This window comes from Aptenodytes forsteri, unplaced genomic scaffold (genome assembly GCF_000699145.1).
Source record: "Aptenodytes forsteri isolate BGI_AS27 unplaced genomic scaffold, ASM69914v1 Scaffold174, whole genome shotgun sequence".
NCBI classification, from domain to species: domain Eukaryota; kingdom Metazoa; phylum Chordata; class Aves; order Sphenisciformes; family Spheniscidae; genus Aptenodytes; species Aptenodytes forsteri.
The window spans coordinates 2,922,461-2,948,080 of NW_008794603.1; the positions used below are offsets into that span (position 1 = coordinate 2,922,461).

The following is a 25,620-nucleotide window of genomic DNA, read 5'->3' on the forward strand; positions in this document are numbered from 1 at the left end:
ACCCCCGCCCCGCCGCTCTCGGGCACAGTGGTGCCACGGACGCCTGGAAACAGACCCAACCTCCGCCACCTGCCCCCCAACCCCAGCGGGGCACTGCAAGCCCTCCTGTGAACCCCAGCCCACCCCACCCCGCCCCCCCAAGGCGAGAGGATACGTGCCACCGCGCGCCGCCCTCGCAGGACCCCCCGCCGACCGTCCCGCCGCGGAGCTCTTCTGCCGCGCGGCCCCCTTCACACAGGCCAACGTCACTGCGCACGCGCAGACCTCTCCCCAGCCCTCCCCCCCGCCTTCTCAGCGTGGTGCAGCCCGAGCTAGCTTCCCCTGCTCCGGGCTGCACCATGGCACGAAGGCCGAAGGGGGAGAAGGTGTTGCCGCGTTAACCGACTCCTCGCTGCCTCCATCATTCCCCTCGCTGAAGCAAGATCGGCGTGCATGTTGCTTTTACCCCACTGCACCCCTAACTCTTGTCCAAACCCTTTCCGCTTTTCAGATTTGGTGGCCTGGATCCATATAACACCCGCAATCATTTTGTCTGCTCAGGTGCATTTTGTCGCTGCATGATACAGGCCCCTTCAGTGGGAGGCAGGCTGAGAGGGAGGGAAATGGGGTGCAGGAAGGGAGCTAGTGAAGATTGCCTCGGGGCAGATGAGCTCAGAGATGCTGCTGAATCGTCAGAACAGATCAACTCTGGACAATGCCAGTCTCTACAGGGCCACATGCTTCAACACTAGGTATATCTAAGAGAGCAGTGGCTGTATTTGCCAAGGCTGCAGGATTGCATTCAGAGCTGGTGGAGCAAAAGATCACGACTGCCTTTCCCTGCGCCTCCCTGGCTGCCATCAGGGCACCAGCATAGCCCTCTGCTTCAGAGTAAAAGGCTATGGCTGGCCTCCCAACTCTTGCTCCAACCGGTGAATGATGAGCGAAAGTGCAAGTGAACGTGTGAAGTTACCTGCTATTAACAGCTTAATTAAAGGGGTTTCAAACAAATACAACTTGCCCAACCACATAATCTATCAAGAAATTTACATCATTGCCATCTTCGTATCCAGGTGCACGTTAGCAACTCATGCAAAATAAATGGTTAATCATGACACCTATGTTTTTTGAGCAAAAAGAAGTCACTTTCTTGGGGTCACTCTTTGTCCACGAAACATTCCCTTTTATGTAAATGGTCTACCTCTTCCATGTTTGAAATGTATGATCTTGCATTCTTTTTTATAGTACGTGTTATCTGATTGCACGCTATTTGATTCACTAGCTGATGACTGTCCATTAATTATTCTGAATCCTAGGTGATGGCTAGTATTCAGTCTATTTCATGTGCTGCATTGATTTAGCAATCCATAAGATTATACATTACTAAATAAAACACCTCATGGCCTTACAAGAGCTTTGTATCAATTGTTAGAGATTTCCTTACTGAAGAGGAGGGTAGACAGTTGACTGTGAATACCACCCCCTCAAATTGTGTGGACTGTGAATACCACACCAATACACTTAAAGACTGTTCCATAATATTTTATGGATGGGAAACTTGAAATTACTTGCTAAGTAAGACATTGTGAATAAGCAACACACCCAGAAATTTAGCTACTATCAGTTTAGTAATGATGGTTACTTCAGATGCAACAGAAAATTGTATAATAAGAGATAACACATTCAATTTTTCTGAATGTACATACCAGCTGTAAAAATTTCTGGTTAACTTTGAAGTTCTAAGCTCAAAGGTAGTTCAAAAAGAGTTACATAATCAAATAGCATACCTGTGGTGTTCCCGATTTCAGTCTTTAGCCCTCAGTTTGTAGGCACGTTTTGGTAAATCTAAGACATCTAGGAATGATAGAAGTTTAATAAACAAAGTCCCCTACGCCACCCGTTCAGCATATTATATAAAATGACTGTTCCTCAGACGTCTGTGCCCATTCACAGCTAACAGAGCACCTCTACCCTTCTAATTGTCATTGGGAAACTACAGGAATCTCATAAAAAGATTAAAGAAAAAGCTTTAGACCTCTTTTTAAAGATATGTATTTTGCCCAAGACAACTACAACTTCTCATTTTCAGCTGCTTTTGTATCATCCAATTTTTTTCGAAGAGATGCCAAGAGACAGAAGAGAATCCACACTCACAGCCAGAACACTCTTCATTGAGCACCATTAATGGGTACTTTAAAATAGTTTGAAAGCTTGTCAATAAATTCTCTAAACTAAGACCAGCATACTTCATTCAGAAAGAAAGAGAGCACACTGGAAAACTTTTCCTCTAAGGAAACAGACAGACAGAAAGATCAACAGGAGAGGAAGTTAGCAAAGAAGAAAAGCACATTTTTCTAGTGGTTAAATCCCTGCTTTTTTCTATGGAGATTTATGATGGCATGTGTATGATTCAAGCTTGCTATTCAAATACAGTAATTCCTGTAAATTTAATTTTACTGAAATAATAATGAATACACTGCCTGCTAGTGAGCAAAGCAACACATTAGTAACATCATGTTAAAAGAGGTGATGCTTGTCTCACTGTCATAGCTATAGTAGCTGTTACGGCCTTAACTTTCCCAGCTGTTCAGCTGAATTAGGATACAAGCTGAAAAAATGCAACTATGTATGTAGCGTAGCTGGTAATGTTGTTCTGACTTTTCAGAAAACTAGTATTAGATCTAGTATAGCAGATAAAGCATTAACCAGTACAGAATCTGAGAAAAAAACACATTGTTTTGCATCAAAGAAATAGTTTTCCCAATAACCTAAGCATACTTATAACACTCTTACAAGCCCACCATCATATGTTCAAAATACTGATTAATCTTCACATCTCTGGAACATGTCAGCAAACCTTTTTATTGAAGTCTTCAGAAAGGTGATGAAAAGGAAAGGCATGAAGCAGTCAGTGGTAGAGCTAATGTCAGAATGCAAGACTGCCTGACACCCAAATGTGAATTTTTTTATTCTAGGTAACTTGAGTTACTCTAACAGGACTTTAGAAAAGAAAAATATTATTGAACAAGGTGTTCTGGGGAGGGCAACAGAAACAAAAATTTTATTAAAAACCAGGCACTGACTGTTCTTTCTCAGCAGAATCAAGAAGTATAATGGCAAAAGAGTATATACAACAAGGCTCTAAGACTCAAACGTGGCAGGCCTAGTTTAAAAGCAAAAAACAACACCTCCCCACAAAAAAAAAACCCAAAACATTACTTGGTGAGGGAGCTATAGGTATTGGGGTTCCACAATATTCATTTCCAATTCCTCTATTTTCTTCAGTCAGAGCAACGATTATGACTCATGCCCTTCTACAGACCAAAAAAAGGACAAAACCTTGCATGGACAGTGGTTTTAAGAAACATTACATGTGGCATGTATTTACATTATCATGTGCATTCACACTGAAACAACAGTAAACAGGACTGGCAGAAACAGGTCAAATACTAGGCAGCCCAATGGTTACACCTAATGTTATTTACGCTCATTCAAATGGGCGGTTGAACTGCTTGGCAATTGCTTCTTTTTGAATTACCATTAAAAGGCCAGGAGAATTAGATGCATCGTAATAAGAACTGAATGTTAAATGCAAGATCCCAAGATATTATTAAAAAAAAATTCCTGTATACACAGGATCTGAGTATTAAAATCGCCAAGAAAATCTGGTTTGCAAAACAGTCTTTTATTGTATCCGTGCCACACATACTAGTGAAAAATAACACTCCTAAAAAAGGAAAAGAAAAAGAATGCTACCTTTCCACAACATTTCTTTTAAATAAAACTTCAAGTACTTTTACATTAGTACAAAAAAAATTCTGATCTATCTGCCCCAACAGGCCACCACAACACACAGTAGATAAAACACAGTGGTTACAAATGTCTTTTTTGTTATTTCTGTGGCAAGGCAAATGGAGGGAAATGTTTCTAAGAAAAAATACTGTATGCGTAGGAAATTGTCACAATTTTATTCCACATGGATACAAATGATTATACTTGAATTTGAGGCCGTGGTGGCTTGAAATTATATAACAAAATAGAAAAATGGAAAACTAATATCCCCTACACCCTGTTTTAAAGGCAGGCACTACCAAGATTAAGGAGACTCCACAGTGTTGGTAGAGGATAATTACTGTACAAGCCATATAGCTATAATTACCTTAAGACTAAAATAAAATGCTACCGTCCTCCTAAGGCATAAACAATAATGTCTGCAAACAATATGTACACATCATACATATTTAAAACAAGACTTAATATAAACAATAATGAACAGTATATACATGTCTCAATTTTTCTTCACTGTCTTGAAATACAATTTAACTACACAAGTGATGCAGCAACATATATATAAATGTACTTGTAACTCTACAGTAAAGTTTAATTTTTAGTGCTTTTACAGCACATCAGTGTAAACAGTTTTACTTGGCTTTGTTTTATATTTTAAAACATTCCTTGTTGTATTTTCAAGATTTAAAGCAATTTTCTAATTCTTCCTTTTCACAGAAAAAAAAGATTCTGAATGCTGTATAATCATAAATAATTCATAAAATTAAATACATTCACTAAAAAATAAACTACAAAGTAAAAAAATGAAAAATAGATATTTATTGAAAGGGAAAAGAGAACCATTTCCCCGAGTAGAGCTCTGGTGGTTGAATATTCAGTGCGTTTTGATATATTTTAAACTGCTATTGCACTATAACACCCCTTTCTTTGAAATTCTTTGGGTGTGCTTCCCTGTTCTACCTAAATTAGTTTGTTAAAACACACAAACCAATAACCAAGGGGCCATGGTTGCTGTAGGAGTGAAGCCTTTAGAACTAGTATCACAACTCTGTGATATTTTAAAGGAAAAAAACAGTCATTAGTTATGCATGTGCCTTGCACTTTCATGTAAATACAGTTCACATTGCTGGTCTTATCAGTCCTCATTTAATGAAAAAAAAAAAGAAAAAAGGAAAAAAAAAAGAAAAAATAGTTCTGGTAACTTCAGCTCACTTTGAAAATCTCTGTCCATTTTTTTTCAAAATACTTCCTCATGTTGTGGCCAGCCCTGCCTATGTCAGAATCATCTTCATTAAAGGTTTCACAGTTGTCAAAAACAAGCCTGACATCTAGCGAAAATGCTTCAAGATTAGGGTACCTGAAAGAAGAAAAAGGTGAATGATTTTTGGAACATGGAGAATCAAAGGGGAAAAACACTTCAACTACATGAGAATGAACTACCTTAACATCAGTGAATTTACAACCAGCCACAGAATATTCAATGAATGCTCTACATGTTAATTATACTTTGAATTTTTTAATTCTAATTTAAACATTAACAAGAAAATGAACATCAGTGGAAGGACAATACTCTCTTGTCATTGTATTTATTATTTTCCTCAAAAACTCTGTAAGGTAGAATTTCAAGCCTGTACTGGAAAACAAACTTTTTTAAAATTAACTTCCCCCTTCCCTTCAATAGCTTTCTAGTTAAAATGCTATGGCTATTTTCCATTTATTCATCTACTCTCGGGCTCAAGTTCTTTCAAAGTAAGTGTTCAGTACAGTTGCATTTACCTAAAAGAGGAACAATCAGGTACAAAAAAAGGCTGCCCAGATCAATCCTGTAACATTGTCTTTGTTATTCCTTTTACTATCCTGAACATACATGACCCGAACAGTGTTCCAATATTCATAGGAATTATTAAGAAAGACAGTAAAAGTTACAAATCTACCAATACCAATGAGTATGCGTGGAGCATTTAAATCTCATATTCAAGGGAGAAAAAGCCTGAAGAGGATAAAAAGCCCCTTTCGTTATCCTAGGAAACGTGCTTTGTGGGGAGCTGCCAGACGCTGAAGAGGGTCAATCTTTATGGATGACAAAATTTTCTTTGGTGGTGGGGAGTCATTAGAGCACAGGGATGTAACAAGGAGGGAAGGGGAACAGAGGAACATAGTGCCCTTTTTAAGAAGTTGTGCAGTCTAATTCTAGGACTATAAAATGATTAACCACCATTACTGGAATGTTACCTGGCTTCCCAAAGCAGGCCTACCAATTCACTCCACAGCTTACAACATTATTTACAGGGACTCCATTAGCTTAAAGCCCACACTGTTGGTTCTTGCTTACGTGTTAACAACACTAAGATGTCTCAATGAGCAAAGATGAGGAAAAAAAAGTTTTTCCTGTTGATTGACTTTGTGCATTTGACCTGGCAGTTTTACTGTTTTTCAGCCAGTTCCACAGGTTCTCCCCACCTGACATGCTATTTCACTTAGATATGGCAAAGACAAAAGTATACAGTTAAGAATTTTTATTTTGACTGTAAAAGTAATCACAGAGGTGCCAGAGCAGGCAGATCGAAATAGTTTAACTAATTTTAAAAAATTTACTGTATTTCAATGTTTAAATATTTTTAAAATGTAAAGTAAAATTTACAATAGGTTTACTTACTGTCCACTACTTAGCTTGTCTCTAATGGTGGAAAAGTCCATAGGTTTTTTAATAACTTTCTTATAACCAGGAACAAGTTTCAAGTTTACAGGAAGTAAGAAAGGCCAGGCATCTTCGTGAGTTTCCAGTTCTGAGAGAATCATGCTGAATAAAATAAGGTTTTAAAATCAGTATTTTTAAGCTGTTCATATATTCACAGAGGTTTTTCACTGTTCCATAAATTCATCACGTACTGCCAACCTATTCACTTTATAAAAGGAAAGCACTTTATTCTGTGCCCTGTGCAGGGCTGAGAACAATGTCTATAAGACAGACATCTTAACTGATTATTTAAAATAGCATTAAGTTCTCTCCAGGCAACCTATGTAAGATTAAATTCTAGTGATCAACATTCTAAAAGAAAAACATGGCCCTGCAACTTCAGTATTTCAAACCTCAATGTAAACCATTTCCAAACCAGTAATACAGCTGCTAATGCTGGCTTTCCAAAACTGTGAGGCTAAACTATGTCACTTTTGACTGACCAGCAATACTACAAAAGAAGATGCATTCCTATTACTGTCTCCTCCTCTGTAATGCAATGCCTTTTGGACATAGTGGATTATCATCTTTGCTACACTTGAGAAAGCTGTCAGCACCACTGCTATCAGGGTTCTTTCTTCCCATTCTTGGAAGGGCATGTAGGAGTAGATTTCACAGACCACATTCTAACATTAGGTACTTTCCTCTTGGGTTTCATTACCAAATACAGCAGTTACTCCCAGCAAGCACACATCAAATCCTTTATATATACACTCAAATTATCACAACCTGCATGGGATACATGACAATGAATAGGGTTCTGGTTCCTCAGAACACAGATAAAAAGTATCAGGCACTACATGTTTCAACACCACTTACCCAAGTTTAGAATTTGTCACTTTACCTGCATATAGCCAGGTCCTTGGAGTCATCTCTTTTAGGTTTCTTAATAGCAGTGAAATTTTCTTGCTTTAATTGGCTTACAGAAACATTTTCATCCATTTTTCTTTTTTTAGGGTCTGTTTTTCCTCTTTTTAAGGAGGCGCTTGTAGTTGCAGAGTCTTCATCCTCTGTATCTCCTGCTAATTTCCTGCTTCTCTTTTGTTCATTACTTTTTTTCCCTTTGATTTGAAGTTTTTTTATTTTTAGAGTTTGACCACTTGCCTACAATAGAGAGAACTGAAATAAGCAATAACCAAGAAATTACAGAAATCTCTGTTATTATTGATAGACAGCAATGAAGATCAGACAAAGAGAAGCACCAAAACAATTGAGATATTTAGTATCAGAGTTTATTCACTTTTCGCTCTTCTCTAAAGGCAAGTAAGGCTGTAGAAATTCCTGTTACTAGTGATTTAGGTTCTCAACTTGTGACAATATAAAAGCATCTGACCTTCAGATTGGTGAAACAGTACCCCCTAACAAACCAGGCTGGCATAGTTTTAGACAAGTATTTGTCTGTTCCTGAAAGACTGATATAACCACAGCTGGAATAGTATCTTCATTTTCAAGCAACCATATTATTTGCAAGATAAGGAAAACTGGAAAAGTTTTTAAAAAGTCAGGGACAGGATCAACTGATTTAGAGAGTAAAAGATATGAAAGACATAGCTTGGCTACAAGACAACTACAGGAGAACATAAAAGGAGTATGACAACGCAAGAATGCTACAAAGTGGGAAGAAAGGAACGTTATTTAATACAGAACTATTTATAGACAATGAGATGAAACTAAGGGGTACATTTTAGATTAAATAAGTAGGTTATTATGGGTATTGACAGCATCGTAACACAGCACAGTATCTGAAGTCATCATTCTGATCATTAGAATAGGAACTCTGTGCAATGTCAAGTCAAGGACACAATGCCATTGAAAAGACTCACTGACAGTCAAAGAATGAAAAGATAGAAAACAATTTTCACGAACAAAGAGAGCCAGCATCAAAAGTACTAAACTCTGCCTGTGTTACTAAGACTAGATAGTTTGAACAATTTTTAAACTGTAACATTTATATTCTCCTATCAAAATACTATTTGGTTTTAAAGTTATCAAAACCTGTATTTTTATAATATATTTCTTCAGAGTTAAGAATATGCAGATTTCGCTACCTACTAGAAACAATTACTACACAATTCCTTTATTTCACGAATGTCATAAATAACCTTCTTAAGCATTTGACACTGATTGTAACTAGCATGGTGAAAAATGTAGTCAGTTTGTACAAATCAGATGATGAATGAATGCATGAATGTGGAAAAATGTATGTTGTGTATAGAATTCCTTTTGCTTAACACAGAACACTAGAAAGATTTGTAAATAATTGTACTCTCTTAACACTACTCTGTATCATGACTATGTTCTTGGTCCAAGAATAGAAAAACAGTCAAGTACATGAGTTCACATGGCAATTGAAGAGGAATGTTGGTTTTCAGCCATTTGGTTAAAAACACAATGTCAGGCAATGAGAACAGATCAACTGTCATCACCTAAGCCCTGACTTTGAGACATTCTGTGAATATTAATTCTAAGTAGGTGGGAATGGCAAATGTTGATGTTTTTCTTTTTTTACACAAGAGAAAAAAAAATAAAGTTGAGTTAAATTAGGATGTCATAGTTTATACCTAGTCTTCAACAAAACTGTTTCAATGTTTTGCAGAATTTTGAATTAATATTCAACATGTTTTAAAGTTCTGCTGGAATTTCACCTTAAATTTCTGGCACCTCTAAATCTCCAGCTTTCAGCCAAGTTTGGGACAGAAAAAAAAAAAACACTGAGAAAACAATGTTTTTCTGTTATACTAAACCCAGTCATTATTTTGAAGGGGCAGGGGGATATCAAGAGAAGTGATGGGATAAGTTATAGCATGATAGGGTAATTTCTATCTTTATAACAAGGTAAGTTGTAATATAACCATGATAATGACAGAAAAAGTTACAGCATGAGTTAACCCCTTATAAACTACTACACAATCAATTCTCAACAGTAACCTGTTTTTATTACTTCTGTTGCACATAATGGCTTAAAAAACAATTTGTCTTCCTTATTACTTTGTGAAAGATGCACAGAAAAAAGGATCATATTGACAATACCCAGAGAAAATACAAAATCGAGTATTTACTGTAAAGCTATTTCTTCAGTTCCAGTATTCACAGGTAATGGTAGAAAACGTAACTAACAAGTTTAGCAAAAAATGCATTTAATTTTAGGACTAACTAGGGATGGGAAAATTGTGGACTTTTAAACAACACTAACTGCTAATTCAGTCATTCCAATAGAACTGTCCTAAAGTTCTATTTAGACTATTTTTCTTGGGAGAGGAAAAAACCCAAACCTCACGCAGGAAACATACATAGCCTCTCTCTCAAATGTACTGTGTATCAAAAAAGTAAAACTAAAGTATGCTGTACAAAAATGACAAAAAATATTTACTAAGTATTTTCTCCTATTTTTTCTTTTCAAACAGAATCTAAGACATTGGTCTGTCAACATTTAACAAATGAAGCTCAAAAGACAAATACTGAAAAAATTCTAAGAGAAATAAAAAAACCCATAGTATTGAATCAGCAAGAAAATTCTGTACTTACATTAAAAAAATACAGTTTAAAACAAATAAAACTGTAGCCTTTACTGCCACTAAAATCCAAGTTAAATAAAACTATTAATCTCATTATTTAATGGCAGCCCAACATAAAACATACAGACCATTATTTTCATTGAAAAAAGCACTGGTAGACCTGTAACTCTACCATCCATAGAAAGGTCACTATTAGGTCACTTCACCTTTATGGTTAGTATTACCTTTGCTATGCAGGCAGGACAAAACCAGTCACCATCTGGTATGGTAGTGATCTTGGGCCTGTGGCAGTAGGGCTGCAGCCTTTATCGCAACCATCACAAAGGAGCAGCAGTTCCTCATTATCTCCCTTTCGACAAATTTGGCAGTACTATAATACATGAAAAATGGCTTTAATTCAATTTTTAAAATTTGAAACACAGGAATGGTACCTAAATTACCCTTCCCCTCCATACACACAAATTCACTCTCAAAATTATTTTCCTTTCATTTCACCACAATCAGAGTCTACTAACGATCACATTTGTAAAAGACTATATGCAGTATGTGAGGAACTAATCTAAAGGCTACATTTGGGAACACATTTGAAAAGCAATTCATTTTAAGATAGATGTCCTACAGCACACAAAACTATGAATACTTTTTATATTTCATTAATGTCCATGAGAAGTAAATGTATCTCATACCCATCAAAATCACTTGGCCCACACATACTATCTCAGGAATCTTCTCTTCATTTATGCCCATACTGCATATATAAGTTGCTATTTCATAAAAATAGTTTATATTTTATGACTGTATTTTCAAATACAGTATTTTCAAATAATAATCAGTAAGGATCTTATCCAAAGGCCACCATGAACAAATTCAGTAAGGCAAAACAAATTATCCTAGCACTTCCTAAAATTCACACTAACTTAAAATATCTAATGTATTGTCAATTTTCTTATGCACATTGTGTGATCTTCTATAGCTGGACTTCTTTTTCAGGAACTTAAAAAGATCTCCACGTTTTCACCAAATACTTATGTTTACTGTGTAATTAAATGCATAGAACATTTCAGTCAAATTGAGAATGATACTATACATTTTTTCTGGATAATAAATTACTACACCTTGAAACATTCAAATGCCTTTCCAGGTGCTCCTACTAAATTCATAAACTTTTTGCTCTAAAGATACAGCTTTAAACATAGCTATATGAACTCAAAGGTACAGCCTTACACTATAGTTTTTATTTGAATCATCCTTTAATTGTCCAGGTGTAATTAGAATCTGTACGGGACTGGCAGAAATTAAAAATTAGGCAAAAGACCACTAATGGAAGAATCACTTTTGTTACCCACTACATAGCACTGGCCATACTTAATCACATCATAATCACTATTGCTGTAGTAACAGTTTTGTTTTCAGAAATTTGAGGTTCAAAGGTCCATGCAAATTTTGACACATGCATTTTGCATGCCTTCTGTGTATATGCAGTTAACACAGATCTACTTGTTAAGTGTACAAGAAAACAGGTATTTCAGCCTATTTGCTCACACACTTGCCCAATTTGTACGTTCAGCTGTGAGAAGTGTGCATGCAAAGGAGCCACACATTTGGAGCATCTCAACTTTCTGAAAAATGAAGTCCTTAATTGGGATATGTGATGTTGAACCTCCATAAAGCTTATGTCACGGATGAGATCAGAAACTTTCCATCAGATAGAGTATCTTCCATCAGATGGAGCCAGAAATTACTTTTTTACCTGAATGTTAACAACAAAAAGTAATTACCATCTTAAATAAAGCAACCAGTTACAGGGGATTTTTATCTTAGAAAGTTCAGGATCTGAATTTAGCAAGAAAGGGACAATCTTTTCCATTAGGCTTATATTTATCTGTGCACAATGTACAGTTTAACTGTATTAAGTTTTACACGCAGTAGTAAGAAATGCATTAACAACCATGATATCTTAAAATGCCTAAAGTGGGAAAATAGGATATAGCAAAAATAGTTTAGTTACAGTACTTTTCTTTTAAAATTAAAAACACTTACAACTTTCATAATAGATTTTTCCCATGCTATTGATTTCTGTAACTGCTGAATGCACAGAGCTACCTGTGCAGCACTGCGCGCTTCTGACAATGCCCTTCTCCATACCCTTAGCCCTGGAGCAATATCCTCTTCAGTTCTGCATTGAAATACAGAGAAATTAAGTAGGTCACATCCGTGTTTGCTTATGTTTAAACGTGGAACAATCATTATCACATTGAAAGCCAAGCAATGACAAAACGTACACAGCCAATAAGTATAAGGTTTAAGCAACTAAATTTCATGTAGTGCACAGACTGTGGCTACGTGCCTCAAAGCTTAGTCACAACCAGTTAAATGTAAGATAACTTTGCAAGATTATCAACAAACGTAACAAAAAAATATCTTTACAAAGCACCATGCAGAATAACATGATCCATATGGATCACAGACATACAAGAAAGTACATAGATAACAGGCAATAAGAAAATAGGCTCCAATTAGCAAAGAAGCACAATAATTTTTCAAGTTAATCTCAATAACCTACCCGTCACCATCACCACTAATGGATGGTGCAGGAGCAGGGACAGTAACTGTGCCCACATTATCCAGTTTGATCTGAATGGTGGTACTTAAGGGGCTCTTCAGATACCTTCGCTCTATGTTCCGCTCCAAGTCAGCAAGCCTGGTTACAGCTATATCTAGAGGGTTGTCACTCTTCCGCTCTAGAGAGCTGGTATTGCCTTCTCCGCCTCCAGCACAATCTCCATCGTGCTTCTTGTGCAATCTAGTAATTGACTTATGTTCACGATACACCAAGTCGTCTCTCTCTGATGCAGGTTCAGGACACAGCCAACCCTACGTTAATAGAAAGGTTTGTGCATTTATTGGTTGCTGTTAACTTAGTGTGTAAACAGAGGAACCATTTTATGGAATCAAACTAAGTAACTGAAGCGCTGTTTCCAGTAGATCTTGGTTACTTGTAATCCATCTGTAGAGACAGTTTCCAAAATATCCAGAGAACTAAAATAATTAATCAAAAAATACAAGCATTACCAGACTTTCTGAAGGGACCTTTCTGCAACAGTCTGCATTCTTATTACTTTCTGAGGTATCCTGTTCTATTGGTCGAAACATCAGAATAGGTCTGTCTGTCCAACAGGCTTGGGAGACAGTATCAATTGGTCACACAGAAATAACATCCGCCCCTAGAACAAACTAGATCCCAAATACTTCATCTGTACTATAACCAAACATATGCCATTTGATATCCTTACCCCCACACTGGAAAAATTGCAAATTGTAATGACAGCCAGTGAATTCTTAACTCTTTCACACTCACAACTCAGAGTCACATGTTCTCCATGATTCTATAATACTCAAGCAAAGTATTATGATGTACTTGCAAGGCTTTTCTGAAAACATTAGCAGCAACAAAAACCAGGCAGAACTGTGACAAAACCCACTATAATTAAGTAGTCTATATGCAATAAAATCTTTGCATTCATAGAAGGTTAACAAAATGTGCAGGGAACTGCCCACTGTACAAGAACACTCTCCAGGAACTGCCATTCTGAGCATCTTCAGCTGAAGATTTAACTGCTGTAAAATGTTTCAAACACAAATATCCATGATACTGCTGCAGTGGATTTGTTCTATTTGAAGACAATTAGAGATGGAATAAGAAGACACTTACCAACAGTAAAAGGACTGCTACTATCTACTTTAAATTCTTACCACTTAAAGAGACATTTTACTAAAAGTTGCTTTTACCTTAACTTGTAAACTAGCTGATGCAACTCTCCTCTCTAGATCTTCCACCTGCTGAAGAATAGCAAGATCCATCTCCATTGCTTGTTCTTCTACTGACCAGTTTTCCACAACATCTCGAGTTACCTGGTTATCTTCATTTTCATTGATATCAATAATTGCAACTGTATTTGAGAATCACATTTTTATTATTTTCATTAGTATTATAACTTCTCTGAGTAAATTCAAGCAGATTACCTGTCACTCCAGTCAAATGTTGAAGAACTATTGTAAAAGTGTACTACTCTTAAGATACCCAATATGGACAACAAATTCTGTAGGTTTTCAAACTTGCAATTTAAAGGCAAGAAGGGGAAGGAGAAGCTGAGCTAGAGTGTTACAGAGATGGGAAGAGCTTAAAAAGGTTACCAACACTTATGCCACTAGAGCAATTAAATGGAACTTCTCCAATCCTGTAACTTTCCAGAACAAGGCTGGTGAAAAGGCAACTACAGACAATGAGACCTTTACCTTTTTTCTCCAGCCACTACTCTAACTCTGTATCTAAACGTATCTCAAAGAGCTCTATGCCAGCCATCTTATGCCCCAACACCATGCGTAACATAAATATCAATTACATACCATCCTTATTTTTGATGCAGGCCAGAGTGATATAATCCATGTGTTTCTGTATTTGCTTTTGTAAGGCCTTTTCTCTTATTCCCCTGAGATGCAGCACTTTAAGCAAAGATTTTAGGTCCTCCGGATCAGTAATCCTCCACCACCCATACTGCATTTCTAAATCAAGACAAGCATATGAACACTTTACAGGCATTTTTAATGTGATCATACACAATCAGATTAGAGAAATCATCTAGCCAAATTCAATAGGCAAACTATAAAAAAAATAAATCGTAACATCGTAGTGGCACTGCAGAAATTATCCTTCACATAGTTCCATCTTACTGTCATATTATACTTACCTTCTGGTATAGGTTTTGGGTTAGGATAATCTACTGGCTTGGCTACTTCAACTGCTGTAGAAGGGGCAGAAGCTATTTTTTCAGTCTGTGGGGCTGGTGATTCACTTTTACTTGCAGGAACACTAGATGCCAAGAATGAGTTACCATTCGCTTCTGATAATCCCAACCCTGATCCAAGGGCAGGTAAAGGAGATGAAAATGGAACATTTGAAGTAAGAACTCCTGTAGGCCATCCACAAAACTGAAGTCCCATTATAGGTAGTCCAGTCTTCATCTGCTATACAGAATATATTGTTAAACACAATCACAACTACCATTATTAATTATTACCAAGAAACCTGAATTATGATTAGGATGCTATTTGTCAAACAATAATCAAAACATAAAGGAGGCCTTTACTCAGTACTTTGATTACTTTAAGAAAAACTAACGTAACACTAACGTGTAATACTCCTTATTAGGGCCCTGTGAATGCTTAACAAATAATAGCTTTTAAAGGGAGGGCGTGGTGTGTCGCATTTCTGAAAACTAGTTTTTATTTATTTGCTTTTCATTTAATACCAGTGGCCAACCTCCTAAAAGCCAAATTAAATTACTGAAATACACATACAAAGTATCATACATTGTCTTACCTAATTTTACCTATTTTGATCTTTTTTATCAAAAAACTTCTAGTATTATAAAACATCTGTAACATGGAATTAGTTATTAACATTTAGAAACAGAAAAAAAAAGAGAAATTATGATATAATGATAGCACTTCTGTGAAACAATTTGTCTAAACGGAAATTCTGCCCAAATAAGCACAGCAAATTCAGACTATTCAAAAATTCATTTACCTGCAGTGGTGACAATGCAAAAGGACTTAATCCCATTGGACTCTGTGCAGAGGTTGAGCCCAGAAGAGGTGATGGAACAGGTGAAGGTGACTTTGATGGTGGCTGTGATTGAGGAGTAAGTGAAGTTGTAGTAGCTGGTGTATCTATATGGGTAACTGACATGTCATCACAAGGTATTCTCGGTAAAAGGCTGAACCACTGTCTGCTCTTTTCAGTAAGAGTCTTTAACAACTGATCATTTGGAATTAGTGGAGAACTGTAAAACTTTCCTGTCCCACTTGCATTAGGACTGAAAAGATTGTTAGAATCAGACTTCTCAATGGTGCTTTGTGATACAGTGGGCTGAAGACTGCAGAGAGAGTTTTTTGAATTACTTGGATAAGATAACGTGCAGCCATTTGCTGCACTGCCATTAGGTTTTGGGGACATAATGTCAGATTCAGGTGGCATTTTTGCTACCTCTAACAGTTTGCTTAGTTTTGAAAACGACCCAGGCTTTTGTAAAAACAAATTAGTGTTGTCCTTTTCTTTCAGATCTTCCTTTTGCTCACAGTGAGTTGTATTTAAACAGTGTAATTTTTCTTCTGTCTCAAATTCTTCTTCTTTGATATGCATGCTTTCTACCTTTTTTAACTTCTCTTTTTCTTTTGCAATTTCTTCTCGGCCTAAAAATGTACAAGAAATGTACATGAAATATAATACGCCAACTAGTTTAGACCATTTTTATCGTCATAGTTAAATAAAAAAATTACGTCATTTTTTGCTCAACATATGCTAGATCGCAATGTCTTTTTTCTTTTTTTTTTTCCCCTCTTTTTTAAAATGAAATCACTTCTCACTTTAAAGAACACTTTGCAGAAGGAAACAAGCTTCAAGGCACACACAGATTTAAACCCTGCTAAACACCTGGAGGAAAACGTAGTTAACACAGCTATAGTAGTCTCCCTTAAGATGCATATATGTCTGAAGCAGTTTGCCAGTGCGAAGTCTTTGAAAGGGACAAATTTTTGGCAGCTTTCTTTCTGCAAGACTCTCCATGCTTTATCGAAAAACTCCTGTTTATACCAAGAAGGTACAATGTTTATAGCCTTAAAGCTTATTTTTGCAAAAGACCATTTCATTAAACTCACAGCCAACAGCGAAAAGTAGGACCAAAATTCCTGTTGTGAAATCAAGTATTCCCCAAATATTGAAACAGAACATTAAATATTTTACCTCTTTCAATAAAAATAATTAACAACTTTGACTGTGAAACAATGTCAACATTCTTGAAAGTTTGAAACTCTTTCAAGAGCCACCCAACATGTCGACTGGGACTCTACACACAGCTAAGCAGACAGATGCGATCAGACAGCGTAACATCTAATGAATTTAAAGTACGACAAGCAGAAGTTGATTGCATAAGCCAGTTTCTTCAAACATGAGGTGCAAAAGATCTATCTTTTATGAAAAGGATAAACATTTTTCTGTCGTCTTTGCTCTCCTAGTCTTTCTTAACCGTTTCTCTTCTACCCTTCTACTGATGAAGTGTAAAATGGGATGGAAAAATGTCAGGAAAAGGGGGAGGAGGTAGAGAACCCAACATTCCGACTTCTTAAATTATTTTCATCAGATACTGCAATCGTAAATAAACAAAGGTCCTGCTTATGGTTTACGGCCAGAACATCCACAAAAGATTACTTGCTCGTTCTGGAAAATCGTAATTTCTACAAAGATAATTCATCAAAGAAAATAATAGCCCCTCCCATTAAAACTTCAAAATGTGTCCACAGTTGTGGTCTGTGTCAAGATATAAACAACTTGAGTATCAGCATAAGAACCAAAATGACTACATAAAGAGGGAAGAAGTATTTTTTTAAATGGACAGATCATTCAACAGTTTATGTCTCACATTTACAATGTTTAGATAAAGGAATTAGGAGTGGATAAACTGTAGAATTTACTGAAACAGGGCAAACTAAGAGCTGAGGTGAAGAGGGAATAGTTGAGAACTTAAGAACATGTCCATTTTGCTATTCAGGGAGATTAAAATTTCATTAAGACAATATATTAAAAAATATGGGTTTGCCCTACAGTTCTTGGCTAAAACTTTTGTGTGGTTTTTTGTTTGTTTTTACTATCTTAAAACAGGTAGGTGTATTTCAATTATTTTCTTTGTGTACAATTTCCAAAGCATTTGGGGATTCATTTGGTTAAAATGTAACAATATAGTAAATAAAATACAGTCAACAAAAGGAATGCAAGCAGTACAGCATACGACAGTTTACCTTCTGTATCCAGCTACTCATGTGCAAAACCGTTCCTAACACACAGCATAAAGTAATGCAGAATAGGATACACAGAAAAATTATTTTTAATGTTACCCATTTTAGAAAGGTAACTTGAAGATCAAGATTAGATTTAGGAAAAGTTCTATGGCTTCTTTTTTGGGACAAAACAGGCCTCAGATTTCATACCATGCTGTAATGTTAGTTATTTTAATTACATAGCTCTCTAGAATGATGCAATTCTCATGAGATCATGCAATTCTGATGCATATCAGAGATTATTTTTTTGGTTATTTGGGGGGGGAAACTGTGAGAGTAATGGGGTTTTGCTTCATCTATATCAGAATTAGAAAGGATTTTTCTGTGACCAAAATGAAGGCCTATGTTTAAAAATTCTAATATCCACAAAAAGTTCAGATTAATACATATTTTCTGCATCTATCCAATTTAAAGTGCATGAAAAATTCAATCACAGTTAGTATACAACTGTCACAACCACAAAATTACAATTTAATTTTAGCAAAAATAACTTCCGCGTTTGCTGGATTGGAAGAAAGATCAGTTGGTAAAATACAGAGACTAAATCATATTGTCAATTAGAAAACACAATACTTCACTGTGTGAAAATAATCTTCATATTTTTGCAGACATATATCAAATCTTAAAGCACAGAACAGTCTCTGTATTTGCACAAAATATAACAACTGAAGATGAGAATAATTTTTTTTGCATTCTATGGTCGTCATCCTAGTTTTCATATGCAGAGGTCACTTCCACAGGGAAATGTGAAAGTTCAGAAAGAGCCAAAAAATATCCCACATAGATAAATATGAAAAGCATAACATATAGAACTATAACAACTGAAAACTTCCGAAATATTAATCCTCATTTTGAAAGATATTAACTGGTATTTCATAATCAGAAAGAGAGTATCAGAGAGCACCATATGAATAGAAAGGTCTACTGACAGCAGCCTATTTAGTATCTGGTTGAAGGTGAAGCCTAAAGACCTTGCTGCACAAAATCATCGCCTACAGAGGTGGGCAGTATGCCTTGGCATAGTATGTCTTGGTGTGACATTATTCCTTTATGTTTCTTACCTTCACCACTTTCCATGCCTTCTACAAAAATACCACCACATTGGGGCAGAATCCAGTATCGGCGCCTGTAACGATCTTGACCAAACATCATTGAACGCAAACAGTGTGAAGCTTCAAATAACTTCTTTCTGTACTGGCTTTGTTGCTGTTTTAAAAAAGGGAAAGCACTGTAATTCAATAGGGGGCAAAAATTCGTTCTAACAGAAAACATCTCCTGGCTGCCAGACTGAACAAAGTTGAAGGGTCACATGAGGAGGCTCTCTTAGAGATTCTATGTGTGTGTTATGTGATATTCTACTCACACCTGCTGCCTTGATGATTTTACTTACAGAGCTCCCTTTAAAAAAAATCAATTCAATCACTTCCTGTTTCAGCTTACGTTTATCAGTCTTCCTTTAAAAACACATTTTGCGATGGCAGGTCCTGTGTTTTTAACACTGGCTCTCAGAGAACAATAGGATCAAAGATTTCATTGCACAGGAACAGCTGAAATCCTATGAACTATTCAATAACAGCAAATGGTAAACAGAGCACTGAAGACAGCTGATACTGCAGCTCCTGATGGGAAACTAATGAGATATTTTAAGTGGTTCATAAAAGAATGAGAACAATAATGTCTGAAAATAAATTCTGTATTCAAACAAACAGTTCTCTGAGGGGGGCCAACAAGAATTTCAATTCGTTTATTCAATTCTTGCTCTGCTAAGTTGACACTGCTGGAAGTCAGGTGTAATTCTGGACTGCTAATTTATTGCAATTTGGAACATGAGAGAAATCAAGAGACAAAGTCCTAAATGATGAATTTTCTAATACGAAGAATAAAAACATGGGCCATGAGTACCCTGTCTACCGCATTCTATCTTTCTCATTTACGTTTCTCTTCCTATTCCATTGTTTCAAAATCTGAAGCAAAGACAGCCCTCTGTATTGGCTTGGAACACAGCTGCAGAAATTAGACAACTGTAGGAGGGAATGAGAACTGCAATCATTTGTATAATGGAAAATTCATTGCTTCTCGTATGCAAAATTTATCATCGCTTTTTAAGATCAACAAACAGAAGTACATCAATTAGGTCTGGACAAAAATTATACTACTTTTTATTCTAAGATGTGTGACTATACCATCAACAGCTTTCTAACTGTCTTTTGAGTCATATCCACCTAGTGCCGCTAGACTAAACTCACAATTCAGGTGTCATGAACAGTAGTATCATTCATATTTTCATGAAACAACCTTATTTCAATTTATATTAAGCTGGAGCATTGAAAATGATGGTTAACATTCTAACTCATGACATCCAGTGATTAAATTTGTAATATAACAAAGACAAATGACCTCTCACCTTTGTCAGTTTTTCAATCTGCTTCTCTAGTTCTTCAACACTTGCTGTCTGGTCCCCATCATCCTATAATCACCAAATATACTGTCACACCAAATTTATTTCAGGATAAAATCATACTACCATGTCTTACTAATATTACAGTAAAAAGATGTAAGAGAAAATGAGAGGTAAATTTTAAGGGTAAAAAAAGTTCAAATTTTGTGCTTGTTCAATATATTTGACTAGGAACAACGTAACTGGAAAAAGATATAGCTTGAATCTTTCCAAACCATCCCAGAGGCATACGAAGGAGAAAGCTCGTGGCCAAATGTTCACTGAAAACATTCTTTTACTGGAACAAATAATTCAGTTTGTACATGAACACTTAGGACTATAGAATTTAATCTTAGTTTCTATGAAGCTTTTTAGATATTCAAATTCATTTCTAAGTGTTTTTTTCATGCATGATATAATGGAATCTGTCAAAATCTTATCAATCAGTCTTTGGTCAGTGCACACTTGCATTTTATTTCAATGCCTACAAGAAACTGTAGAGCCACTTTAAATGACAAGTCTGCTATAAAAGTTTCAGTATTAATCTTGCTGATTTTTGAAGAGGAATGCACCCATGATTAAGTCTATGGTTCCCTTCTTCTTGACACAGTTTAAAAATGAGAGTCATTTCCATAAAGTGAGTTTTAATTTAGTTCAAGAAAGTCTTTGGGGGATAACAGTAAGTTTCCAAAGAATCCAACCAAAATCCTAGGAGCTCCCAATCACCTGCACCGTAAGATACTGGTCTTGTATTTCTTGGCTCTGTAAAAGTGTACCAGAGTGAAGCCTTCTGAAATACCACATATAGCACGAATGCAATGGAACTTCTGTTGTATCAGAAAACTAATCTCTCTACAGGAGTTACAGGACTTTTGTCTATGAAATGTCCAGTGCACCAAAATAGGAAATTGTACTAAAGGGAAAAAGATTAAGGGACGGATGTGAGATTAGATATCTAAATATTACTTATTTTTAATTCTGAAGTATTAATTTCCAAGAACTTCATCCTATGCCTCTAAGGTATTCTCTTAAATTCATACATATTATAGTATTTGAAATAAATCCAGAGTAATAGCACAAAGGGCTGCGCCTACCTTAGAAACTAGTTGGGTTTCTAATGAAGAGTGTTTGCAAAGATTTGAGTTCACGTATCATGTTGTATACATGCGTTGTTCAAGCGGCCATATCCACAGCACCCATAAAACCTTACTTTGAACTTCGATAACCTTGCATAAATGGATCATTTTCTGGCAAACAGTGCAACACCCAGATGGCTAAAATATAGTATTCGGTATTGCTTGTCTCTTTTATCAGGTTTCATCCAGTAGAGAATTCTAGAGTTCTACAGTGAATCTTACAGGCCTGTGGCACTTCTAGTAAAAAAATCTTTTGACTATTGTAGCTACAATTCAGCTCAACAAGCTAAAAATGTTTCAGTGATCCTTCCTGTACCTTATCTGATATTGACTAGTAAAATTTATCATCTTGCAATCAAATACAGTCGGGCAGTGACTACCCTAGAAAAGTTATGAAAAAAATACACAAGAAAATCACAGGCAAGCTTTATAATAGATGATGTTAATTTTAAAATAATAAAGAAGTGTAAAGTTAACTAATAAATGTCCTTTATTCTCCTCCAAGAGAAAACTACAGTTATGCTCATTTGCTAACAAAGCTGCAGTTCTCTGGATCTGGTACGATCTTTCAGAATTTCAGAGAAATTAAGACTAAGTCAAAACAAGTAAGCAGGGGGGAAAAAAAAAAAAACAACCACCCACAACCCAAACCAAAACAAACCAAACAAAAGAAACCCCCACCAACACATACTATAATAGCTATCAAAAAAAGAAAAAAATAGCCCAGAAAATAAACTTATTCCAAAAATTTAAAAATATTGGAGGTAAGTTATTCTTCCTTTTTATTGTGAGATTTTGGGGAAGCAGTGCCATATTGCAGAGAAACAGAAGGAAAACAAGTTTTAACTTATTAGTTGATTAAGTTTCACTATACTTAAAATCCCCCCACCTCATCCTCACAAACTTCTGCCTTCTTTCCTTTTTTATCTTCTTTGTCCTCTTCATCCTCATCATCCTCATCTGCCTGATCATCACTGTCGTCATCATCGTCATCATCGTAATCACTGTCCCCCCCCTTTCGTCTGCGTTTGCGGCCTGGTGTTGGTGTTTCCAAAGAGTGCTGTTCCTCTCCTACGTCACCACCTCCTGTAGCATCTCTTTTGCCAGTTTTCTTGGCATGAATGATTCTAAGCCTTGAAACACATGACAAGGGGTGAAATGATGGACTATGTCTGTAGCATAAACATACCTTTTTTCCTATGTGATTGAAAGCAAATCACACGTTTTAGATTCAAATTAGCTCTTCTGTTCTAATATGACATTGTATTTTCTCAATATTTATTGCCATTAGTCAACAAGAAAAATTCAGGTTGTAAAACCCCTTAAGCCTCTTACTCAATTCTGAATAGAATTTCTGTTTCTCCCAGGTGAATTTTATTGCGTAACTGTTTAGAAGAAATGAAACACAAGTGTGATTTTGAAAAGTCAGGAAAGACAATTAGAAGAAAGAACCATTTCAATTTCTTTATCTTTTGTTTTATGCATTTAAGAATATGATGATAAAAAACAGGGGGGGGGGCGCAAAAATCCTCAGTTGGAAGTATGACATTATTTACATTTGCATGGCAACACAAAGGTTGGTGGGTTGTTTTTTTTTTTTTCATTTCAGATTTTTATGCATTTTTAATTTATTATGTATTATTTGACTTTAGTCCTTTGGCTGATCTTTTTATTCTAGGATATACTTTCTCTTCTGAGAAATCTTAGCTACCTAAACTACTAGGAGATTACTCAAACTCTCATTTTTCCTTTTATGAAAGAAAAGGGAAACTTACATACCAGTAATTATGGTTGTAGTAGACCTTCTTCTTCTATAAAAACCCTATAAGACAAGATTCCACACAGCAGAAATTATAGTTCCACCTATCAGGGAGCTATCAGGCAAACATGCTGAATCACAGGAGGTATAAATAGCCAGGCCTAACCAGTCACTTATAATGCAGACCAAAAATGCAACTGACTTAGAAGAGATTCATAAACATGTGTAGAAAAGACAAAGATTTTTGTAAGAGATGATTGGAAGAAGGTAGGATGGGAAAAGTAGAACGGTAACGACAAACACAATTACCAGTACGTAATTTTTCCTTGTCGTACTTCTCTCTCTTCCCATCCTACAAAACAATATTCCATACAGCAAGTGGCTACAAGTATGATAAGTGTTGTAGAAGTACTGGCTTCTGGGCATACTGACAAATGCATCAGCCTTCTAAAATGCTGATAAACAAAGCCAGTACTCAACAGCACAGATTTAAACGAAGCTGTCACTGCTCAATTAGTAGCAGCACTTTTTAAAAAGACCGTTAGCAAGAAATCATCAAGGGGAATTCTGTTTGCTTGAAAAAAGTTGGGATTTGGTTTCTTTGTGGGGGGTGTGTGTGGGGGGTGTTTTTTCTTTTAATGCAGTGGTTAATCCACTGGAGAATTTAGAAAGTTTTACACTTCTTTTTTCCCCCAATACAAATGGATTTTTAGCTATTTCAGCAATTTAAAGTATATTTTGATAAAAAAAAATTCTCAAGCCTTCCAGTGAATTTGGAAGCAAGTAACATTTTCAGGTCTGGTGCAAAAAGCCTTAGTCTCACTGAGTATCAATACTACTCAGGCTTCCACTAAGTTAAGTTTTTTAGAAAAAAAATTTCCTTTTTACGAGGATAACTTCAAACCATCAAATCTTCTTCATCTGGACTGGAAATTCCTGCCTATACACAGGAATTAACTATCAAACAAAGCCACTACTCGATGATTGGATTAACTGCTGCGTGACTGGACAATTTTAGAGACAAATTAGACTAAAATAATCTTGAAGACAATTCAGTAGTAAAGCTGGCAGGTGGAAGTTCAACAACCAGCAAACACCTCTTTCACATACCTAAAAGAAATGAGAAGAAGCAAAAAAGGCTGCTTTTGCTGAAAGCAGAAATAGAGATGTAATGCTGTCAAGCACTAAAGGAAGCCTGCATGACACCACAAATTATAAGGATGGAAATGAATCAAAGATGCTCTCTTTTAATAGCACCATAAGAAGGCAGCAGTCTGTATCCGAAGTAGCGTAGTGGCAGAAACTTAAAGAGAGAGAGCATAACTTAAAAAAATGTTCAGGTATTTCAAGAGGTAGAATAATTTTCCTGCTGCTACCTAGACATATGGCTCACTGAGAGAAGAAAACCTTCACTCAGAAAACTTTCATCTTTCTCACTTTCAGGTATATACCAAAACGACATCTGCAACTGTTGAGAGAATTATAAAGTCTATTGGCCTATAAAAAGAGCGGGTGGCCCATCAGATAATCAGATGTGTGACTTAAGCCTGCTCTAATCTAATCTCTAATGTTTACTAGATCACAGAAGGAAAATTCACCTTTTGACTTAATTTTCATGCCCTCCTCATAATTATTGCACATAAATATTAAGTAGTAGCAAGGCAAAGAAATCCTAAACATCGCACTTCTAATGCACTTTTAATATACTTCAGCATGGCTCTCAAAAAATGAAAGTTTCCCAAATCAGCATTACCACATCCTACCCAAACTCAGGGTGTAATTTCTCCCCTCATGTAACACTGCTTTTGATATACCATCATCATTTACAGTTGAGATGGCCTCATTGGGAAGAAATTAACTTATAGGGAGTATGCCATAACACTGGCATGTTAAAAAGAACATTGTTGCAGTGAAAAACCTTGTTCTGCAGTATTTCAAGTCTTGTAAAGAAACAGGTATTACCTAATCCTTCAAGTAGCTATATTTCATTTTTATTCCCTTTTGTATTGATCAAGCTACAAAAGAGATGCCAAGGAGAAGACATGTAATGGAAAAGGAGACACTGAGATTATGAATATCTAGTTAAAAAATAGCTGAATCATCTCAGGTGAGACAGTCTTCTGACTATAGTTGTGATACAGAAAGCACAAAGAAAGATGAATTGATTGTATGAGACAGGTGCCTTTACAAAAATGGTGATTAGTATCAAGATTCACATCTAAATGTGATAGAGAAGGAATTAGATGCAACCTCTTACTGACCATCAGCCCAGCAGAAACAGGCAGGCAGCTCAGAATTTAGTTTCCAACCATATATATTATAGTTGTCAAGGAATTTTGTTCAATATCCTTGAGGGGGGGGGGGGGGGAAACGAC

At 36.1% G+C, this 25,620-nt stretch overlaps 2 protein-coding genes across 2 annotated transcripts in view; both read right to left on the reverse strand.

The window, feature by feature from the left end:
- WDSUB1 (WD repeat, sterile alpha motif and U-box domain containing 1) overlaps positions 1–244 on the reverse strand; it is a 29,954-nt gene extending 29,710 nt beyond the window's left edge. Inside the window, exon 1 of the mRNA XM_009273164.2 lies at positions 194–244. The gene's annotated coding sequence lies outside the window, so the exon portion shown is untranslated. The remainder of the gene's footprint in view (positions 1–193) is intronic.
- Positions 245–3,643: 3,399 nt separating this feature from the next.
- Positions 3,644–25,620, reverse strand: part of BAZ2B (bromodomain adjacent to zinc finger domain 2B) — a 129,031-nt gene continuing 107,054 nt past the window's right edge. Inside the window, 14 exon segments of the mRNA XM_019470447.1 lie at positions 3,644–5,125; positions 6,425–6,568; positions 7,350–7,609; positions 10,245–10,318; positions 10,321–10,390; positions 12,061–12,196; positions 12,584–12,894; positions 13,810–13,970; positions 14,428–14,583; positions 14,769–15,042; positions 15,608–16,272; positions 18,975–19,119; positions 20,318–20,380; positions 22,376–22,619. Of these exon segments, the coding sequence (XP_019325992.1) occupies positions 4,972–5,125; positions 6,425–6,568; positions 7,350–7,609; positions 10,245–10,318; positions 10,321–10,390; positions 12,061–12,196; positions 12,584–12,894; positions 13,810–13,970; positions 14,428–14,583; positions 14,769–15,042; positions 15,608–16,272; positions 18,975–19,119; positions 20,318–20,380; positions 22,376–22,619 (2,857 nt within the window). The 3' untranslated portion in view covers positions 3,644–4,971.